Source organism: Rhinolophus sinicus, linkage group LG10 (assembly GCF_036562045.2).
Source record: "Rhinolophus sinicus isolate RSC01 linkage group LG10, ASM3656204v1, whole genome shotgun sequence".
Lineage (NCBI taxonomy): Eukaryota > Metazoa > Chordata > Mammalia > Chiroptera > Rhinolophidae > Rhinolophus > Rhinolophus sinicus.
This window is the reverse complement of record NC_133759.1, coordinates 68,575,454-68,597,820: the sequence shown is the minus strand read 5'-3', so window position 1 is coordinate 68,597,820 and position 22,367 is coordinate 68,575,454. Positions and strand designations below refer to the sequence as shown.

Below are 22,367 nucleotides of genomic sequence, written 5' to 3'. Positions count from 1 at the left end.
TTCGTGAACTTAATGTCTGATGTCGTATATGTAGGTTTGTTTCTGGGCTCGTAGTTCTGTTCCATTGGTCTGTGTTTCTTGTTTTTCTGCCAATATCATGTTGTTTTGATTATTGTCACTTTGAAGTCAGGGAGTGTATTACCTCCAACCTTGTTCTTTTTTTCTTTGTCAGGATTGCTTTGGCTATTCGGGGTCTTTTGTGATTCCGTAGAAATCTGATGAGTTTTTTGTTCTATTTCTTTTAAAAGTGACATTGTAATTTTGATGGGGGTTAGTTCACAGGGACCTTGATCACCATTCCCTTTTACAAAACAGCACACTTGTCCATTGCATTGATGACATTTTGCTAACTGTACCTAGAGAGTATGAAGTAGCAATTACTCTAGACTTAGTGGCAAGACATTTGCATTTCAGAGAGTGGGGAGTAAATCTGACAAAATTCAGAGCCTTCCTGAACCTCAGTGAAATTTCTAGGGGTCCAGTGGTGTGGGGCTCGTTGAAATGACGGATAAGTGGTTGCGTCTGGCCCCTCCTACAACAGCAAAGAAGGCACAATGCCTCGTGGCCTCTGGATTTCAGAGTTCACATGTTCCTCATTTGGGTGTGTTACTCTGGCCTGCATGACTCCAAAGCTGCTGGTTTTCGGTGGGTGCAGAACAGGAGAAGGCTCTGTAGTAGCTTCAGACTGCCACGCGAATTGCTCCGCCCTTGGGCCATGGGATCCAGCAGACCCACTGGTGTTGGGAGCTCAGTGGCAGACAGGGATGCTGTTTGGAGCCTTTGGCAGACCGCTAGGGAATTGGGATTTTGCAGCAGCCCTCCATCCTCTGTGGATAACTACTTTCCTTTTGGGAAACAGCACTTAACCATGGGCCACCAAGTTACCATGTGACCTAAGCTGTCTATCATGAAGTGGGTGTTCTCTGACCCATCAAGCCATGAAGTGGGGCACACACAGCAACACCCCATCATCAAATGGAAGTGGGGAATAGGAGATGGGGTTCAAGTAGCCCCTGCAGGCATGAGTTGGTCCCACTCCTGTTACATTGCCTTCTCTTTCCCGGTTGCACCCATGGTGTATTTCCTAAGTGGGGACTGCCCTAACGTGAGTTGACTAAGGAGGGAAAACAAGGGCCTGGTTTTACAGATGGTTTCACACAATATGCGGGCAGCACCTGGAAATGGACAGTTGCAGCACAACCGGCCCTCTCCTGGACAGCCCGGAGGACAGTGGCGAATGCAAGTACCCACAGTGGGCAGACTTCAAACAATGCACCTGGTGGCTTGCGTGTGCTGGGAATGGCAGTCTGCTGCAGGCAGTCTTCCCACCCCCTCTCAGCCGCATAAGAATGGGCCTTGGAGCTGGAGCACTTCCTCACCAGGAGAGAAGTGGGTATTCCGTGTTGTGTGTAGTCACGGAAGTTTCTCTTGCATTGTCTATCTGCATTCAGCCAGTGAATCGACAGAGATTGCCTTAAATGTCTGGCCCCCATGAAGAGAAAAAGAAATAGGTCGTATCACCTCCCGTTCCCTCTTGGTGGGGACACCGCTTCAGCTCGAGGTGGTTAAACAGCAGCCAGCTGGCTTCTCCGCGATCCAAAGCAGCCATCAGCCATCAGAACTCACAAAGTTTTGGAGGACAGGCCTTTCTTGCCCACCCTGCTTTCTGGCTCCGGCAGGCTGCACTAGGAACACCTGCTGTCCCCGTCTGCTGGCTGCAGATGTGTGGGCTGGGCGATGGTAGCTGCTACCGCTGGGAAGCCCAAGTCAATGGATAGCAACTGGCCTCTCTGTGACTCTCCCCTGGATGCTGCAAGTGTTTTCCTGGGCCCAGGCTTCAAAATAGTTGCTTCAGACCATTTCTGCTAATTGAGTCATTTTACTGGAGTAACAGATACCTGTAGCTTTCTATCCCGCCATCTTCCTTGCTGTTGCTTCCTAGATGACTTTTATAAATAGACCATTTCGTTCTTGGGCAAATTTCACAGATTCTTGCTGCTTTTCTGTACTAAGCAGTTTTCAAGATAATGAGTTTGTTTCCTATCCTCAAAAGATGTTTAATTATTATTTTTAATATCTTTATGACTTCATGGATTTTAACATATATGATGGGTTTCAATCCATTACACTTAGTATCCTTTTGAACCTTAAACTTTTCCATCTTTGAGCATGTTGTGATATTTATAATCCACTAATTTAGTGGGGAGCAGTGTCGAGGATTATAAACCTCAAACTCTATAATGTGGATTCCTGGACAGCTCATAAGTATGACTGTGTTATGGGAATATTCTGCAAATAAATTCCAGGCAAAGTGGGGAGAGGGAGGTCCAGAGTCACTGCAGAAAGTCTCATCAGTGAGGTCCACCTCCAGAGGGTTGACAGCTACCTTTTGGGAGGGAGTTAAGAGCCCTGGTTCCCTGATGGACGTTCATCAGGCATGCCCCTGTGCAACCAAGGCTTTATTTACTGTCTCCTCCCACTGGGGCAAAGTAAGGACTGCATAGTGACTTTTTAGAAAGAAAATTTATTGACATATATTAAGATGCTGGGATTATGTGCTCCTATTTTTTGGTGTTACATATCTCTGTAACTGAAAAGAAGACAAGTTGGTAACCCAATGTGACCTCAGGAGTTTGCTGGACTCTATCTCCTTGCTGAAGTGATTGGTATAGTTGTGTTTTCATTGGGGTCCATAAACGAGTAGTATTGTCTCCGTCTTTGTTTGTCGGAAAAACCTTTTTTTCACTGGCACTACTCACCATTGAGCCAAATGTAGCTCCACGTTTTGAAGATTTTTTCCATTGTCTTCTTTGCCTGTATTATTGCTAATGAGAAGTTGTTCCTTTGTGGCTAATACTCTTTTCTCCCTATTGTAGATCTTCTGATGTTTTACTCTGATGTGTCTGTGTTGAGTTTTTAGAACAGCGTTCAAGTTTACATACCATAGAATTCACTTATGTGAGCAATTCAGTGATATTTTTTAGTAAATTTAAACGTTCCAATTTTAGGACAATGCCTTGGCCCAGAAAGTTGCCTCATTCCCTTGTGCAGTCACTCTGTTGTGGCCCGAGCCCCAGGTCACCATTCATCCACTCTCTCTCAGCCCCGGTCACCATGAATCTGCTCTTTCTGTATAGATTTGTCTTTTCTGGAGAGTTACTGTAAGTCTGGTTTCCTTCACCTAGCTTCATGATTTTGAGATTCATCCCTGCTGTAGGACATGTAGAAAGTACTTTGTTACTTAGGATTTCTGAGTAATATTCTATTGAATCACATTTTGTTTATCCATTGACCAGTTCTGATGGACTTGGGGCTGTTTCTACTCTGTGGCTATGTGAACATTGTTTGTATGGACATGTTTTCATTTCCCTTGGGAGGAAAATTGCTGGATCTCGCTCACATTTTAAGAAACTCACAAACTTTTCCAAAGTGGCTGCACCATTTTCCATCCCTGCCAGTAAATGTTGTAAGGGTTTCAGTTTCTCCACATCCTCACCAACACTTGTTATGTACCCTTTTCATTGTAACTCTCCTTGTGGGTGTGAAGTGACACCTCATTTTGGTGCTGATGTTCATTTTCCTAATGATAATGCGCATCTTTTCATGTGCGTTGTGTCCATATGTATATTTTGTTTTCAAATATTCTGGCCATTTTTTTTATGTGGTTATTTGACTTTTTATGATAGAGTTGTAAGAGTTCTTTATATATTCTGTATTCAAGTCCCTTTATCAGATACAGGATTTGCAGATATCTTCTCCCAATCTGTGGGTTGTCATTTTACTTATCAGTGGTGTTGTTTGATGTGCAGAAGATTTTAATTTTGATGAAGTCCAGTGTATCTTTCTTTTGTCACTGCCTCTTAGTGTTAATGTCTAATAATTCATTGCCGAATCCAAGGTTACAGGATTTACTCGTGTGCTTTTTTTCCTAAGAGTTTTATAGTTCAGCACTGATACTTAGGTCTGTGATCCATTTTGAGTTCATTGTTTGTGAATGGCCTGAAGAACGGGTCTGACCTTTTCTGTTTGCATGTGGATATGTCCAGTTATCTCAGCAACGTTTGTTGAAAAGACTTGTTTTCCCCCCTTGAGCTGGCTTGTCATCTTTGTTGAAAATCAGTTGACTGTAAAAATGTAAAGGTTTGTTTCTGAGTTCTGAATTAGGTGTCATTGATCCATGTGTGTAACCTCAGGCCAGCAGCATACCATCTTCCTTTCTGTAGCTTTGTAGTAAGTTCTGGCGTCAGGCAGTGTGAGTCCACCAACTTGGTGCTTCTTTTTCAAGATTGTTTTGGCTATTCTGGGTTCCTTGCATTTACATATGAATTTTAGGATCAACTAGCTAACTTATGCACAAAAGCCAGATGGGATTTTGATAGAAATTGGGTTGAATCTGTAGATCATTTGGGGAGAGTTTTGATGTCTGAACAATGTCACTATTGATGTGACGTAAATAAAATGGTTCAACTCTGCTGTTTTATTTGTGTGTTGTCTGTTCCCTTTGTTGTTCATTTCCGGATTTTTCCCCCTGCCTTCCTATGGATTACTTGAATATTTTAGAATCCCATTGTGATTTATTTATAGTGTTTTGAATACAGCTCCTTATATAGATTCTTCATTGGTCATTCTAGGTATGACATTATACATACTTGTCACATACATTTCCTTTACATATTTTAAAAAAATCATCAGTATTATAATTTTTACTTTAGCCATCATCCATGTTTTAGCAAGCTCAAGAGAGTCAGGCAAGTCTCTTTTATTTCTCTATATTTTTACTCTTTCCATTTTCCTACCCTCCTTCCTGATGTTCCATGATTCCTTTGTTTATCAGTTGCTCTCTGATTCAGCAACTTCTATGAGCTGTTCTTTTAGAGCAGAGCTGTTGGCAGAAAATTCTCTGTAGTTTTCCTTTCTCTGAGAAGAACTTGATTTCTTCATTCCTGAAGGATAGTTTCACTGGATGTAGAATTTTGAGTTGATGTTTCTGTTTTTTTCAGTACTGAAAAATGTTATACCACTTCCTTCTAGCCTCCATAGTTTGTGGTGAAAAATCCACTAGACTTTCAGGAGCTTTTCTCCTACAGGTGAGGTATCCTTTCTTTTGCTGTCAAGATTTTTTGTCTACGTAATGTATCTTAATATTGATTTATTTGTTTTTATCCTGTTTGGGGGTCAATTCAGTTTTTAGAATCTATAGGTTTATGTATTTTTGCCAAATTTGGGGAATTGTCAGCCATGATTTCTTCAAACATTTTTTCAGCCCCATATTCATTTTCTTCTGGAATGCCAATGATACGAAAGTTAGATATTTTGTTTAGGCCCTCACCCTCCAAAGCTCTCTATTCTGTCTTTTTTTTAAAAAAAGTATCTTCTCTCTGTTTTTCAGATTGGGTAATTTCTATTCTTTGATCTTCAATTTAACTAATTCTTTTCTCCGACATCTCATGTTGCAGTTTTCCTCATGTAGTCAGTTTTGTGTTAATTTTTTTGTTTAAATTGGTTACTATATTTCTGAGTTCTCAAATTCCCATATGGTATAATACTTTCTGTGTCATTTATTTCTTTGCTGAGACTTTATGATTTTTTTGTTTTGTTTTGTTTTCATTGGTTTCAAACATGTTCATAATTGCTTGTTGAAGAATTTTTATGATACCTGTTTTAAAATTATTGTCACATAATTCCATCAATTTCATCTTGTTTTGGGCATCTGATGTTCTTTTTTATTCAAGTTGAGATTTTTCTGTGTCTCGGCAGGGTGAATGATTTCCATTGAATCCTAGACATTTTGAGTATTGTGTCATGAGACTCGGCATCTCATATTCTCTTTTAGCAGACCTCCACTGCCACTGACTTGTGCCACTGGGAGTAGAAGCTGGTTCAAGTCCAGCTTCCCCACGTGGCCCTTCCCCATTTCTGCCTTGGAATGAGAACAGATACATGTTGCTGCTGGAGTGGCATTTCAGGCTTCCCCGGGGCCCCTGCTAACACCGCTGGAGCTCGGAGGATGAGTGCTGTCTTGTTACCATCTCCTCCTGTCCTATCTGGACCCTGTAAGATTCCCTAGTTACTGCTGGCCTCCTCACGTGGCCTTCTCTGACCACCCCAGTTAGGTGAGGGTGACATCTAGGCTTCTCACGTGGCTTCTCTGCCACTGTTCCAGTTATGGGAGAAGACCCTTCAGTGCAGCTAGGTCAGGGTGGACATCCAGTCTTCTCACGTAGCCTTCTCTTGCACTGCCCTAGTTAGGGGGAGTACCCTTCAGGGCAACCACACGGTGCTGGACTTCTAAGCACCTCTCATGGCCTTTTCTGAGACCACCCCATTAGGGGAAGGACCACTCAGGGCAGCTAGGTGAGGGTAGATGCCTGGACTCCACACTTGAGGTTTCCTAATGAGGGTGGGAGTGGGCTGCACTTCTTTTAGGGAAATTGGCTTGTGTCGAGCAAACATTGTCTACAATTCTCAGTCGTGGCGAGCTGCTCCTTTTCTGCAACTTGGAGTAGAGAAAACAGGTTCCTTTTATTTATTTATTTATTTTTGGCTATACCCATGGCTATGCAGATTCTGGCTTCTTTAGCAATCAATCCAGGATATGTTAAATAAGAAGAAAACTCACTTCAGATTCCCTGAGTCCTGAGGGACCTAGCTAGTCTGACTTTTCTCTCTACTCATCATAGTTTTATTTTTGTTTCATTTATAATGTCCAGGGTTTTAAAGCCATAGTTCATGGAGAGAATAGGGACAAGTCTCTTGTCCTGGAACCAGAAGCCCTACGATTGATCTTCATATCTTGGTCTTGTATCAGGCTACCTTGCTGAACCTGTTTATTAGTTTTAGTGGCTTCTCTGTGGATCTATAGGATTTTCTATCTACAGAATCATGTCTTCTGTGAATAAAGACTGTATTACTTTTTGCTTCTGATCTTCATGCCTTTTATTTCTTTTTCTTGTCTAATTGAACTGACTAGACTTTGCATACAGTCTTGGCTAGAAGTGGTGAGAGTGAACATCCTTTATGTGGTGTCAGGAGAAGGCATCCAGATTTCACTAAGTTTCATGTTAGCTGTAGGTTTTTGACAGATGACTTTTATCAGGTTGCCGAAGTTCCCTTCTATTTCTAGTTTGTTTAGTGTTTTTATCAAGAATGAATACTGGGTTTTGTCAAATGCGTTTTCACCATCTGTTGAGATGGTCATGTTATTTTTGTCTTTGAGTCTCTTAATGTGCTGTAATACATTAATGGATTTTCAGATATTAAACCAACCTTTCATTCTTGAGATAAATCCCACTTGGCAATATGGTGTGTAATCCCTTTTGGGTTTGTTTTGCCAATTTTGTTGGGAATAGTGTGTCTGTAGTGATGAGCTATATTGGTCTGTAGTTTTCTTTTTGTGATTTCCTTGTCTACCTTTGGTTTTGTTTAATGCTTGCCCTTATGTTCTGGAGGAATTTGTGAAGGATTGATATTATTTCTTTAAATATTTAATGGAATTTACCAGTGAAGCCAACTGGGCCTGCTCTTTTATTTGTGTGGAATTTCTTTTTCTTTTTTTTCTTATTCTTCCTTTTCTCTGTGTGGAATATTTTTCATTATCAATTCATTTCTTTATTTGAATAGGTACATTCAGATACTCCTTTTCTTTTGAGTCAGTTTAGTAGTTTGTTGTTATAGAAATTTTTCTATTCTTTTTGAGTTTTCTAATGTTTTGGCATAAAAGTATTTGTGATTTCCATTATAATCCTTCTAATTTATGTAAGGTCAGTGTTAATGTTCCACTTTCACTCCTGATTTCAGTAATTTGTGTATTTTTTTCCTTTTTAGTCTAACTTAAAAGTTTGTCAATTTTGTTGATATTTTCAAATAACTAACTTTCGGTTTCATTGATTTTTTTTTTCTTTTGTATTTATCTTTTCCATTTCATTCATTTCCTTCCGCCTTTATTTTGTTCTGTTTTCTTGTTTCTTAATGTGGAAGCTTATGTTTTTGATTTGAGATCTTTTATAGTACAGGCATTTATAGCTATAAATTTCCTTCTAATTACTGCTGTAGCTGCATCCCATAAATTTTGGTATGCAGTGTTTTTGTTTTTATGTAACTAAGACAGTTTTCTTTTTTTAATTTAATTTAATTTTATTATTAGTTTCAGGCGTACAAAACAAGATAATGATTAGACATTTACACCCTTACAAAAGTGATAACCCCACCAAGTCTACTACCCTTTGATAGCGTACAAAGCTATTACAATACCATTGACTATATTCCTTATACTGACTTTACATCCCATGACTATATATACTCATATATATATTTAACTATAGTCGACATTCAGTATTATCTTCTATTAGTTTCATATGTACAGTGCAGTGGTTAGGCATTTATGTAATCTATGAAGTGATCCCATAATAAGTCCAGTACCCATCTGACACCCCACCTATTCTTTACAATATTATTGATTATATTCCCCATACTGTATTTTACACCCCCGTGACTATTTTGTGACTACCAATTTGTATTTTTCTAATCCCTACACCTTCTCACCCATCTCCCAACACCCCTCCTATCTAGCAACCATCAGTTTTTTCTCTGTATCTATGAGTCTATTTCTGTTTCGTTTGCTTGTTTATTCTGTTGTTTAGATTCCACAATATAAGTGAGATCATACGGTATTTGTCTGTCTCAGTCTGACTTATTTCACTTAACATGATATCCTCTAGGTTCATCCATCTTGTTGCGAATGGTACAATTCCATTCTTTTATATGGCAGAGTAATACTCCATTGTATAAATGTACAACAATTTCTTTATCCAATCGTCTATTGGTGGGCATTTCAGTTATTTCCATATCTTGGCTATTGTAAATAGCGCTGCAGTAAACATAGGGGTGCATATATTTTTTTTCGAATTAGTGTTTTGGATTTCTTTGGATAAATACCCAGGAGTGGAATTATTGGGTCCTAAGATAGTACTATTTTTAATTTTTTATGGAACCTCCATACTGTTTTTAATAGTGGCAGTACCAATCTGCAATCCCACCAACAGTGTACGAGGGTTCCCTTTTCTCCACATCCTCACCAACACTTGTTGTTTGTTGATTTATTGATATAGCCATTCTGACAGGAGTGAGGTTGTATCTCATTGTGTTTTTTATTTGCATTTCTCTGATGATTCGTGACATTGAACATCTTTTCATATGTCGATTGGCCATCTGTATGTCCTCTTTGGAGAAATGGCTCAGACCGTTTTCTAATTGTTCACGGGATTCCTTCTTTAATCTATTGGTTTAATTTCGAAATATTTGTGGTCTTCTATTTCCTTCTGTTGATTTCTATTTCATTCCATCATGGTCAGGGAACAAAGATACTTGTGTTATTTAAATATTTTTAAATTTATTGAGGCTTGTTTTAAGCCTTACAGGGGTTGGCAAACTACCACCTGTGGGCTAAATTCATCCCCACTCCTGTTCTTACAAATAAAGTTTTATTGGGACACAGCTCTGCCCAATGAATTCTGGTTGTTTTCACGCTACAATGGCAGAGTTGGGTATTTGCAAGAGACAGTTGGCCCTCAAAACCTAAAATATTTACTGTTTTGCTTTTTACAGAAAAAGTTTTCTGACCTCTAGTCTAGCATATCATCTCTGCTGGAGAATGTTCCATTTGCCCTTGAGAAGAATGTGTATTCTGCTATTGTATTTAGATGCCAGTTAGCTGGAATTGCTTGATAGAGTTGCTCAAGTGTTCTGTATCTTTGATGGTTTCCTATATGGTTGGTCCATTATTGAAGTCTCTAAGTAATATTGTTGAATTCTTTATTTCTTCTTCAGTTCTGTGCATTTTTCTGTAATGAATTTGGGGGCTCTGTTGTTTGATGTGTATACAAGATCAGACAATTAAGTTTGTGAACTGATCCTAGAAAAAGTGCTACCTACCTCATTGCTGAATATCACTATGGTCACCTTCGAAGTACTCCCCTTGGGAAGCTATGCACTGATGTCAGTGCCTAGTCCACCCTTCAGAGCAATGCTGGAGCTCTTTTTCTGGGATGTCCATCAGAGCTGTCATCATTATTACCCTTGATGTCCTGAATGTCATCAAAATGTCTTTCAATAGATCCTTTATCTTTGGGTAAAGAAAGAAGTCACTGGGGGTCAGATCAGGTGAGTAGGGAGGGTGTTCCAATACAGTTATTTGTTTACTGGCTAAAACCTCCCTCACAGACAGTGCCATGTGAGCTGGTGCATTGTCGTGATGCAAGAGCCATGAATTGTTGGCGAAAAGTTCAGGTCATTTTCGTCTAACGTTTTCACGCAGCCTTTTCAGCACTTCCAAATAGTAAACTTGGTTAACTGTTGGTCCAGTTGGTACAAATTCATAATGAATAATCCCTCTGATACCAAAAAAGGTTAGCAATATCATTGCAACAAGTTCATGAACTTAATTGACCTCGTATGTTCATAATTAGTGTTTCTTGAATTGACCCTTTTACGGTATCATTATGAAATGACTCTTTATCTGTAATAATTTTTTTAAACTCTATTCTGTCTAATATTTTTTGCGCTCCTCTGTTTCTCCTTTACCACCTTTTCTGTGTTAGATTTTTTCAAATGTACCATTTAAATTCTTTCAGTAATATTTTAATTATATTAATATTTTAAAAATTATATTCTTAATTGTCATGCTAGATAATGCAGTACACATCTTAACTTATGAGCTGCAGATTAATACTAATTTAATGTATTCTTAATAGCTATATTCCCTCCCCCACATTTATTTCATTATTGTCGTTTATATTATATCTTTATATATTTTTAAGCTTAATACAGTACTATCATTATCACTTTACTTTGTACAACCTTGTACCGTTTAAAGAGAAGAAAGAAAAATATAGAGAGAATATTTTATCCTAATCTACATGCTTACTGTTTTCAGTACACATCATTTCTGTCTGTGGAGTTACTATCTGTTGTTATTCTCCTAACCTTCATTTGTGCTATCATATATATATGTTTTATGTGTTATTAGTCCTACAGTATAATTTTTAAAGTAGTGTTTTATGTAGTTGTCTTTTAAATGAGTTAGGAATAGTAAACAAAAATATAATAGTAAACAAAAATAGTAAAACAAAAAAACACGATTCCCTTCAGCAGTGCTCTTTGTTTTTGTGTGGATTTGAGTTTACTTTTGGGTGTGTCATTTCCTTTCAGCCAAAGAATTCCCTTTAGGTTTTTTGTTTTTGGTTTTTATTTTTTATTTTTTGTTTTTTGCAGGAGACAGGCCTGCTAGCAGTGAACTTGTTTGCTTGGGGAATGTCTTTATTTTGTCTTATTTTTTGAAGGGTATTTTTCCTGGATATAGAATGCTCCACTGGCAGTTTTACTTATTCAGAACTTGCATGTGTCAACCCACTGACTTCTGGTCTCCATTATTTTAGATAGAGGTCAACTGTTAATATTATTGTGGTTCCCTTGTTCATTATAAATAATTTTTCTATTGCTGCTTTCAAATTTTTCTTTCCTTCTTTGGCTTTCAAAAGTTTGGCTAAGATGTATCTAGATGTGTATCTTTTTCTGTTTCACCTGCTTGGTGCTTATTTAGATTCTTGGGTATGTATAGGTTATTGTTTTTCCATCAAATTTGGGGTTTTTAAGAGTTTGTTTCTTAAAATAACTTTTATATCCCTTTCTTTCTCTCTTGTCTATGTTAGCCATGTTATGTGTATGTTGGTGGTGTGTACAATGGTATCTGCCAGGTCCCTGAGAGCTCTTCATTTTTATTCATTCTTTTTTCCTGATCTTCAGATGATATGATTTCTATTGCTCTGTATTCAAACACTGATTCTTTCTTTTGTCATTTCAAATCTGCTATTGAACCTCCCCAGTGAAGTTTTTATTTCCGTTATTGTACTTTTAAAATTGAGATATAATTTACATATAATACTGTATTAGTTTAGGTGTACAATATAATAATATGATGTATATATATATATATTGTGAAATGATCACAACATAAAATTTAGTTAACATCCATCACCACCCATAGTTACAGTTTGATTTTTTGTGTGTGTGTATATATGGTAACTTGTAAGATTTATTCTCTTAGCATCTTTCAAATACTATATAACACAGTATTGTTAACTATACTTACCATGCTGTACATTACAGACCCAGGACTTATTTGTCTTATACCTGTAAGTTTTGTGTCTTTTGACCATCTTCACCCATTTCACTCATCCTCCAAATCCCTGTTTCTGGCAACCACCAATTTGTTCTCTGTATGTGAGTTCAATTTTGTTGTTTTAGATTCCACATAAGTGAGATCATACAATATTTTGACTTGTTTCCCTTAAAATAATGCCCTCAGAGTCCATCCATGTTGTCTCAAATGGCGGGATTTCCCTTTTTTAATGGCTGAATAATATCTACATATCTATATCTGTATATATCACATTTCTTTATCCATTCATTCATCAATCAACACAGGGTATTTCTGTGTTTGGGCTATTGTAAATAATGCTGCTCTGAACGTGGGGCTATAGTTATCTTTTTAAGATAGTTATTTTGTTATCTTCAGATATGTAACTGAAAGTGGAATTGCTGGATTATATGGTAGTTCAGTTTTTTGAGGAACCTCCATACTGTTTTCCATAGTAGCTGCACCAATTTACATTCCCATCAACAGTGCACTGGGGTTCCCTTTTCTCCACATCCTTGCTAACACTTGTTATTTCTTGTCTTTCTGATAATAACCATTCTAACAGGTATCAGGTAATATCTCACTGTGGTTTTGATTTGCATTTCCCTGATGATCAGTGATGTTGAGCACCTTTTCATGTGCCTGTTGAGTATCTGTATATCTCCTTTGAAAAATATGTGTTTGATCCTCTTCGCCTTGTTTAATCAGATTGGTTTTTTTCCCTACTGAATTGTTTGATTTCTTTATATATTTTGGATATTAACACGTTGCGTACGGCGGGGTTTAAATCCCTCATACCCCTCTGTTCTGGCAGGTTTTTAAAAGAAACTACTTTAAAATGCACTCTTCTCTTTAAAGCGTAAATGCTTCTATGTCATTTATTATTTTTCTATGGAATTTTTTAGGATTTACTCACCTATGATGTTAGTAATCCCTCCTGGTGTGATATTGCAGAAAGCAGCTTCCTTTGTGCGGTGGGACACGGCAAAAATTGCATATGTACCGAGTTTCACTTCTCACCGAAGAGTTAAATAAAATAATTCGGTGTTTTTCCAAAAATAACATAATTCAAAATCGCCTAAGGGATACTAAGGTTCCAAATGTTATAAACAAATCACTACAGTTCTGGAAAACTCTGTTTATTCGTACATCCACTGTTGTGAATGTAACACGTGAAATGACTCATAGGTGAAAAAATGTATCCGATTCAAAATCACTATTTTTTTAGAAAAAAAAAATAATATGAATTCTAAAAAGTGTACATATGATGCAGACTTTATTCATTAACGACATTTGCCCGTTAGATATTAACGAAACAAATAATTCAATAAAATATGCAAAGTAAAAAGAGTCAACAGTAAAAACGAGAATTCTCGTTATCCATCCTTAACGCATGGCTCAGAAAAAACGAAGATTCTCGTGATCCGTACACAACGTGTTAACTCCTTATCAGTTACATGATTTGCAGATATTTTCTCCTATTCTATATGGTGCCCATATGTTTTGTTGATGGTTTGCTTTGCTGTGCAGAAGCTTTTTAGTTGGATACAGTCCCAGTTTTTCATTTTCGCTTTTGTTGCCTTTGCTTTTGTTGTCAAATCCAGTCATTGCCAAGGCAATGTCTACTGTGTTTCCCTGAAAATGAGACCTAGCCAGACCATCAGCTCTAATGTGTCTTTCGGAGCAAAAATTAATATAAGACCCGGCCTTATTTTAATATAGTATAAGATTGGGTATCATATCATATCATATCATATCATATCATATCATATCATATCATATCATATAATACCGGGTCTTATTTTAATATAAGACCGGGTATAATATAGTATAGTACAATAATGTAATATAATAACCTTATATTAATTTTTGTTTCAAAAGATGCATTAGAGCTCATGGTCTGGCCAGGTCTTATTTTCTGGGAAACACTGTAGGAGCTTGTTACCTCCTGTGTTCTTTTCTAGGAGTTTTATGGTTTCAGGTTTTGCACTCAAAATGGATTACACTTTAATCCATTTTGACTTGATTTTTGTGTATGATGTAAGAAAGTGGTCTAGTTTTATTTTATTTATTTATTGTTTGTATCTGTCCAGTTTTCCCAGCACCATTTATTGAAGAGACTGTCTTTTCCCCATTGTATTTTCTAGCTCCTTTGTTGTAAATCAATTGATCATATATGTGGGTTTATTTCTGGGCTCTCTATTCTGTTCCATTGATCGATGTATATGTTTTTATACCAATACTGTACGGTTTTGATTACTATACCTTTGTAATATGGTTTGAACTTAGGAAGTATGATGCCTCCATCTTTGTTCTTCTTTCTCTACGTTGCTTTGGCAATTGGGGTCTTTTGTGGTTCCAAACAAATTTTAGGATTGTTTTATTACAGGAAAAATGCCATTGGAATTTTGATAGGAATTGCATTGAATCTGTAGATTGCCGTGGTTAGTATGGACATTTTTAACAGAACATCCATGGGGGATATGTTTCAAGACCCACAGTGAATGACTGAAACCACAAATAATAATGAACCCTATATATATTGTTTTTTTCCTATGCATACATACATATGATAAAGTTTAATTTATAAAGTAGGCACCATAAGAGATCAACAACAATAATTACTAATAAAATTGAACAATTATAACAATATACTGTCATAAAAGTTATGTGAATGTGGTCTCTCTCTCAGAATATCTTACTGTACTGTACGCTTACGGTGCATTGGTGGAACCATTCCATCAACAAGATGGCTGTCACCACGCTTTCTGATTATGTTGTCAGAACACAGGGAGATAAATTTTGTTTTTGTTTTTCAGAGCACATGAGTTCTTTGCACTGTACACTATGCCTGGCTTTATCATATGTCCTGCAGTGTTGCCACCACATAGTACTAGAGTTAACCGATCCTTCCATGCTAGTGCCTCCTTTTCATTTTTATGAATCGAGGTTCTATTGGGTATCTTCTTCCTGAAGAGCTTGGTTTCACTGCAGTTGAAGACTTGCTTTGGATGGTATCCTTTCTCCTTAATCCGTTTTTCAACTCTGCCGGCAATGTGGCCGCAGCTTCTTCATTGGCCAATGCAGCCTCGCCAGTAATTTTTATATTTTCAGTCCAAACCTATTCCTGACTCTATGTAACCATCCCTTACTTGCAGTAGTAAACAGCTGGGGTTTCACTCATTTCAGGGAGTCTCTTGCCGAAGTCTTCACTGAGGCTCAGTTGCCTTCAGTTGGAACATGTTTTCTATTCATGTCTTCCACCTACAAATGTTATGCCTTTTCTATCTTAACTAAGCACTCATCACATATTGTGCTCATAACTTTTGCAGTTTGAGGTGGGACAGCAAACTAGCACAAAGTTCTTTTTTCTTTTTCACAGCTTTGTGAATAGAAGATTCGTTCTTACTGTAGTTCTTAGCAACCTCAGTATATAATTTTTTTTTCTTATTAAGTGAAAAACTTTCACCTTCTCACTTAAAGGGAGTACTTTACAGCTTCTCTTTGGCATACGCGAATTGCCAGCATCACTCCTCTTGTGCTTTTGGGGCCATTTTTAAGTAAAACTAGAGTTACTTGAATTCAAACACTACAATACCATGACAGAGGATCTGATAATCTAGACAGCTACTAAGTGACTGGCGAGCAGGTAGCGTATACAGTGTGGATATGTTAGATATAGGGATGATTCTTGTCCCAGGTGGGACAGAGTAGGATAGCTTTAGGTTTCATGACACTATTCAGGACAGCACACAATTTAAAACTTATGAATTTATTTCTGGAGTTTTCCATTTAATATTTTCTGATTGCAGTTGTCCACATGGGTAACAAACCACAGTAAGTGAAACTGGATAAGAAGGCATTGTTGTATTCTTTCAATCCATGAGCATGGAATATCTCTCCATTTAGTTATGTCTTCGGTTTCTTTTCATCACTGTCTTATAGTTTTCAGTGTGCAGGTCTTTCACTTCCTTGGTTAAGTTTATTCCGAGGTATTTTATACTTTTTGATGCAATTATAAGTGGGATTGTTTTCTTTATTTTTTTCACAGTTCATTATTAGTGTCCAGAAACAACTGATATTTGTATATTAATCTTGTATGCTGCAACATTACTGAAATAGTTTATTATAAGTTTTTTGGTGAAGTCTTTAGAGTTCTGTATATGTCATGTCATCTGCAAATAGACAGTTTTACTTCTCCTTTCCAATTTGGATGCTTTTTATTTCTTTTCCTTGTCTGATTGCTGTGGCGAGGACTCCAATACTACATAGAATAACAGTGGTGAGAGTGGTCATCCTTGTCTTGTTCCTGATCTTAGAGGGAAAGCTTTCAGCTTTTCACTGTTGTGTATGCTGTTTTAACTGTGAGTTTGTCATACGAGTATATGGCCTTTATTATGTTGAGGTATGTTCTGTCTATTCCCACTTTGTTGAGAGTTTGTCATGAATGAATGTTGAATTTTGTCAAATGCTTTTCTGCATCTATTGAGATGATCATATGATTTTTATCCTTCATTTTGTTAATAATGGTGTATCACATTGATTGGTTTTTGGATGTCAAACTATCCTTGCATCCTGGAATAAATCTCACTTGGTCTTGGTGTATGATCCCTTAGTGTATGGTTGAATTTGGTTTGCTAATATTTTGTTGAGGCTTTTGCATCAATGTTTATCTTGGATATTGGCCTAACAATTTCTTTCTTGTAGTGTCCTTGTTTGGCCTTGTAAAATGTGTTTGAAAGTGCTCTGTCCTCTTTCAGTTTTCGGTATATTTTAATAATGATTGGTATTAATTCTTCTTTAAATGTTTGGTAGAATTCACCAGTCAAGCCATCTGTTCCTGAACTTTGTTGGGTTATTGTAACTTTTTAATTTGAGGATTTTTGTTTAATTATTTTTTATATAATTTCTCTCTCTATTGAGTCTCTATTTGATGAATCATCACCATGCTTTCCTTTAATCCTTTCAAACTGGTTTCCTTTAATTCTTTGAACATTTATAATAACTTCTTTGGAATCTTTATCTGTTACAACCACATTTGAATGCTCTCAGAATGGTTTGTGTTGATTGGTTCTTCCCTGCTGTATGGGTCACATTTTGGTTTCCTTGCATACCTCACACTTTTTTGTTAGAAAACTTGGCATTTTATAATATATATTGTTGTGGTTCTGGATTTTGATCTTATGCCTCACCACAGGGTGGTGCTGTTGGTTGTTGTTTTTGTTTGTTCATTTTAGTAACTTGCCCAGAGTAATTTGGCGGAGTGTATTTCCACTTTCGTGTGCAACATTTGTTGTTTGCTCAGCCTTTTTATTTTTGTTTTTCATGTTTTAATTTTTAAGCTCGGCTTGGCTCCTATGGGTTGTCCCTGCATCAGCATAGCTTAGTGTCAGCCATTGGTTAGAGGTTATGCTTAAACATCCTGTGCTGATAAGGTTCTGCCCTTTGCCATTAGATTTGCATGTGACTTTGGGAATGCTTTCAAAATTCAGGTAGTTTAGAAATCTGCCTTTTTTTTTTTTTTTAACTTTGTTTTTGATCTTAGAAGGAAAACAATTGACTTTTCAACATTAGACATGGTGTTACTTGTAAATTTTTTATAGATGTCCTTTATCAGAGGAAATTTCCTTCTATTTCTAGCTTGCTGAAAGTTTTAATATGAGTGAATGTTGAATTTTGTCAGATTCTTTTTCTGCATCTTTTGTGATGTTCATACAGTTTTCCTTCTGTTTTTCTGCCAGTGAGATACATTGATTAATTTTCAAATGTTAAACCAACCTCAATCTCCTGGGATTAATACCTCTTAATCATAATATAGTATTTTCTATATATTGTTAGATTTGACTTGCTTATATTTTCATGTGTATTTGTGCATCTGTGTTAACTGAGGAATATTGCTATGGTCTTGTTTTCTTGTAATGTCCTTATCAGGTTTTGGAATAGGAGTTAGGGTAGTCTTGTGAACTGAATGGGCAAAGCATTCACTCCTGGCTCTATTCTTTGAAAGGGTTGGTGTACAATTTTTATTTTTTTCTTCCTTATATGTTTGGCAGAATTCATCAGTGAAGCCACTTGGACCATAGTTTTTTTCTGTGGCAAGATCTTTTCAATTTCGTTGTAAGGCTATCCATATTAAACTTTTTCTTGCCTCATTTCAGAATGTTGGGTTTTTCAAGTGTTTTGTCTGTTTCATATAAGTTGTTCAATTTACTGGTGTAATATCCTCTCTAAACCTTTCAAGGGCTGAAGGATCTATGATGATGCCCCCTTTTTTATTCTGGTATTGGTAATTTGTATTTTCTTTATTTCTTGGTCATTTCTTGGTAGGGATTTAATTTTTTAAATTACTTCAAAGAACCAACTTTTAGCATATTTTATTTATTTTCTGTTTTCAATTTCATTGATTTCTGCTTTTCCTTTCTTCTACTTACTTTGGATTTAATTTATAACTTTTTGAGATAGAAGCTTAGATCACTGATTTTTAAAACTTTCTAAAAAGTTTTCAAATATATGTATTGAGTGCAAAAATTTCCCTTTCATGACTGCTCTATTTGCTTTCCACCATTTTTTGTATCTCATTTATTCATTTCACATATTGTTTAATTTCCTTTATTTAGAATTGTGTTTAATTTCCAAATATTTGAGGATTTTCTAGTTAGCTTTTTGTTACTGATTTCTAGTTTCATTTCTTTGGAGACAGACATGCCTTGTACAGTTTCAGTACTTGAAATTTATTGAGGCTTGTTATACTCCTTTCTTTAATGTTCTGAATATACTTGAAAAGAGTGTGCATTCAGCAGTTGGATGCTGTTTCTATAAATATCAGTCAGGTTGCGTTGGTTAAATAACGTTGTTCAAAATGTCTATATTCTTACCAATTATTGTCTTCTTGCTGTATCAATCATAGAGAAATTTGTTGAAATATACAACTGATCTGTTTCTCTTTTTGGTTTTATCAATTTTTGCTTAATGAATTTTCTGTTATTAGATACTACATATTTAGCACTGTTAAGTCTTTCTGTTGGATTGACCCTCTTATTTTGCATGGTCCCTCTTTATCCCTGGTGACACTCCTTTACTTTTGGCATATGTCTTTTTTCCAATCCCTTTGCTTTTGATGTATCTGTGTCCTTATATTTCACAGTGTCTCTTGTAAACAAGATATAGCTGGGTTTTGTTTCTTTACCCGGGCTAACAACCTGCCTTTTAATTAGAGAATTCAGTCCATTTTCATTTAGTATGACTACTAATATGGTTATGTTTAATTCTACCATCTTATTTGTTTTCTGTGTATTTAATCTTTGTTCCTTTGCTTTTCCTTTCCTGCTTCTATTTTTTTCCTCTTATTGACTGTTTAGATATATCTGTTGGTATCATTAGTAGTTACTTGAGAGTTGTTTTGTGGGGTATGGTAGCCACGAGCCACATTAAAATTAAGTTTAAAATTCAGTTTCTCGTTGTATTCGATACATTTCAGGTCCCCAATAGCTACATGTGCCTATCACTGTATATTAGTCAGTACAGATTACTGCCCAAAGTTCTGTTCGTTCTCTAGAGATTAAGACCAGGATTTACTTTGAGTCAGAAGTACCCAGGGCCGAGTATGGCAAGAGTGACATTCTGGTCAGAAGATACGTGCTTTTGTTGTTCTGTGTCCACTACTCATTAGCTTTATATCTGTAGGCAAATACCCTACTGCTCATAGCCTCGGGTTTCATTTCTTAACTTGGGTATAATAAATGCTGCTCTTTCTGCTTCATGGAGTGCTTACAGAAAATTATAAAACAGTAAAGTGCTTTATAAAGACTAAAGTAGTTTTCAAAAAAAAAACCACCAGTAATCGCAGTTGATTGACCCCGTTTTTGGTGTTTCATTTGCTCTTTTAGGTTGCTGACAGAACTAGAATCTCCTTCTTGGTGGCCCTTTAGCTCCAAGCTTTGGAAGATGCCATCAGGAACAAAACCCCATGTAGACTCCTCAATGGCTAGTTCCAAAGCTCCTGGAAAAGAAGGGATAGTGATCAGAGTTCCTGCTGTTATTTTCCAAAGAACAGACTCACATGTTAAACCTGGAAGGCTCACCGTCCTTGTTTCTGGGTTGGAACTCCATGACTCAAGTTCTTCGCTCATACACCGATTTGAAAAAGAAGATGTGGATGGCATTAAGGTTCACACCCATTACGAGGTCAGCATCTACCAGCGGTTCACTGGGAAACCAGACATAGCTTTTCGTTTGATATCTGCCAAGATGCCAGAGGTTATCCCCATTTTGGAAATGCAGTTCAGCAAGAAGATTGAGTTGTTAGAAGACAACTTGATGCTCAGAAGCACTAGAACCTCTTCCCCAGAAGAGAAGGACTACTCAGTCTGGCATGCAGGTGAGTCACCATCAAAACAGCTTGTGCACAGACGGCTGAAACCCCAAACTCAGCATGCCCATGGTACACACTTAACGTGGTGCGTTATGTGGACAGCTCCTGGTTTCCGCTCACTAGCAGCCACCCACTTGTTTGTAAATAATTTTAGACTGTTTTCCTTAGTACTTGCCATCTGTGACTCTCAAATCATTCAGGTTTATCACACACTCAAGAGCTGTGTACGTTTCCAAATAGGTCACAAAAGGTTTTGGTGACTCTTTCAGAACGAAGAGAAGATCTTAGTTAGGTGTTTTCACTCTTGAGAGCCAGCACTTCAGGGTCTTGACTGGCACCCTCCCCACCTGGTCTGGTGGGTCTCCATTCCCACCAGCCCTGACTCAGCCTCATTCGTTTCCCTTGACATTTCATTGAATTCTTCCCAGTCCACCTTCCAGATGTGCGTTTGGATATTGCAGTCTATGAAGTGGTTTTTGTGGTTTGTGTTGCATCCGTAAGGTACTGTGAAGCCTTGCTTTCCCTGGCAGTGAGGCCGCAGTGTCCTGTTGAAGGTCTCCATGGGATGTGGAGGTGTCACTGGGCGTGGCCGTGGGGTCGAGTGTGGGTAGCAGGACGTGCGGATATGTCACATGTCCACACATCGTGAGGTCCTCGGGTCCCAAGCATGGGATAACTCGATGTCATCTGATTTCTCAGTTTTGCCATTCTGACAGGTGTCCTGTGGCATCTCAATGACATTTTAATTTCTTTCATTGATTATGAGATGGAGCATCTGATGCTTTTTATTTGCATTTTGGCCCCACAGGTTTTGCTCTATGGATTGCCTGTTCTGGTTTTGCTTTTTCGTTTATTTGTTTTCTGATTTGTAGGAGTTCCTTGTATATTCTAGACATCCATTCCTTTTTGACTTTAGAAGAAGCTACCAGTACTTTCCCAGACTGTTGACTGCCATTACAGAAATCTTTAATTTTGCTGTGGTCAAATTCACCACTTTTCCCCTTAAGTTTGTTTTTGAGCCCTGCTTAAGAAATCCCAGTCATAAAATATTCTGATATTTTCTAATACTAGAATTACAGGTGATATTACTCCTATACTTAATGTGATTTTTTTTGATAAGTAATAGTCTTTCTTTATTAACTTTGATTCCTCAATGTCTGTTAAAGTAAGAGATGTTTGTTACCATTCCAGTTCCTTTTTTTTTTTCTCTTAAGTGATTGATTTTAGTTCCAATATGTAACCTGTTTCCCTAACACATGGCTATGTTGATGTTATTCTAGTTGGCTTCAGTTTCAAAAAGAAATATAGTTGACAATAGATCTGGTCTCATAAGATCCAAAATGTTAGAACTGTTAATGTAAAAACTCAATATAAAACCTTATTTTCTTGGCATTTTCAGTTTTCCTTTGGCCCCTCACTCAACGCAGGACTCAGAAGCTGGCCCAGAAAAGGGCTGAGAAGGGCGGGCGGTACCACCCAATGTGATACCCTGACTGGACGCAAGGCCACGTGCAAGCCCAACTGGCAGCTGCTCTGATACCCCAAGTTTCAACTGAGTCTCCCCACTACATTTTCCCCTGGGAGGGGCCTCAGCAGCGAGAGGGGAGCCCCTGGCTGGAGGGACTAGACACAGAGCGCCATCAGTCACTGGTTCCACCAGTGCTGATCGCAAACCCCATGGTGCCAGGGCACCCAATCTGAAGACGAAACTAAATAAAACGCACAACCCTTCTTCTCATACAGCTCCACCATGTTCGTGGGTTGTTAGGCATGGTGGTTTCCAAGAGAGACTATGGCACAACA

General features: G+C 37.4%; 1 protein-coding gene across 5 annotated transcripts in view; it reads left to right on the top strand.

Moving 5' to 3' along the window:
• The window catches only part of SNAP47 (synaptosome associated protein 47), a 64,126-nt gene that overhangs the window by 20,351 nt on the left and 21,408 nt on the right, over positions 1 to 22,367 (top strand). For all 5 annotated transcript variants that reach the window (XR_012489482.1, XM_074312169.1, XM_019755039.2 and 2 more), the window contains exon 3: positions 20,080 to 20,570. Coding sequence is in view for 4 of the 5 variants with exons in the window: in XM_074312169.1 (XP_074168270.1) it covers positions 20,080 to 20,570 (491 nt within the window). In the remaining variant the exon portion in view is untranslated. The remainder of the gene's footprint in view (positions 1 to 20,079; positions 20,571 to 22,367) is intronic.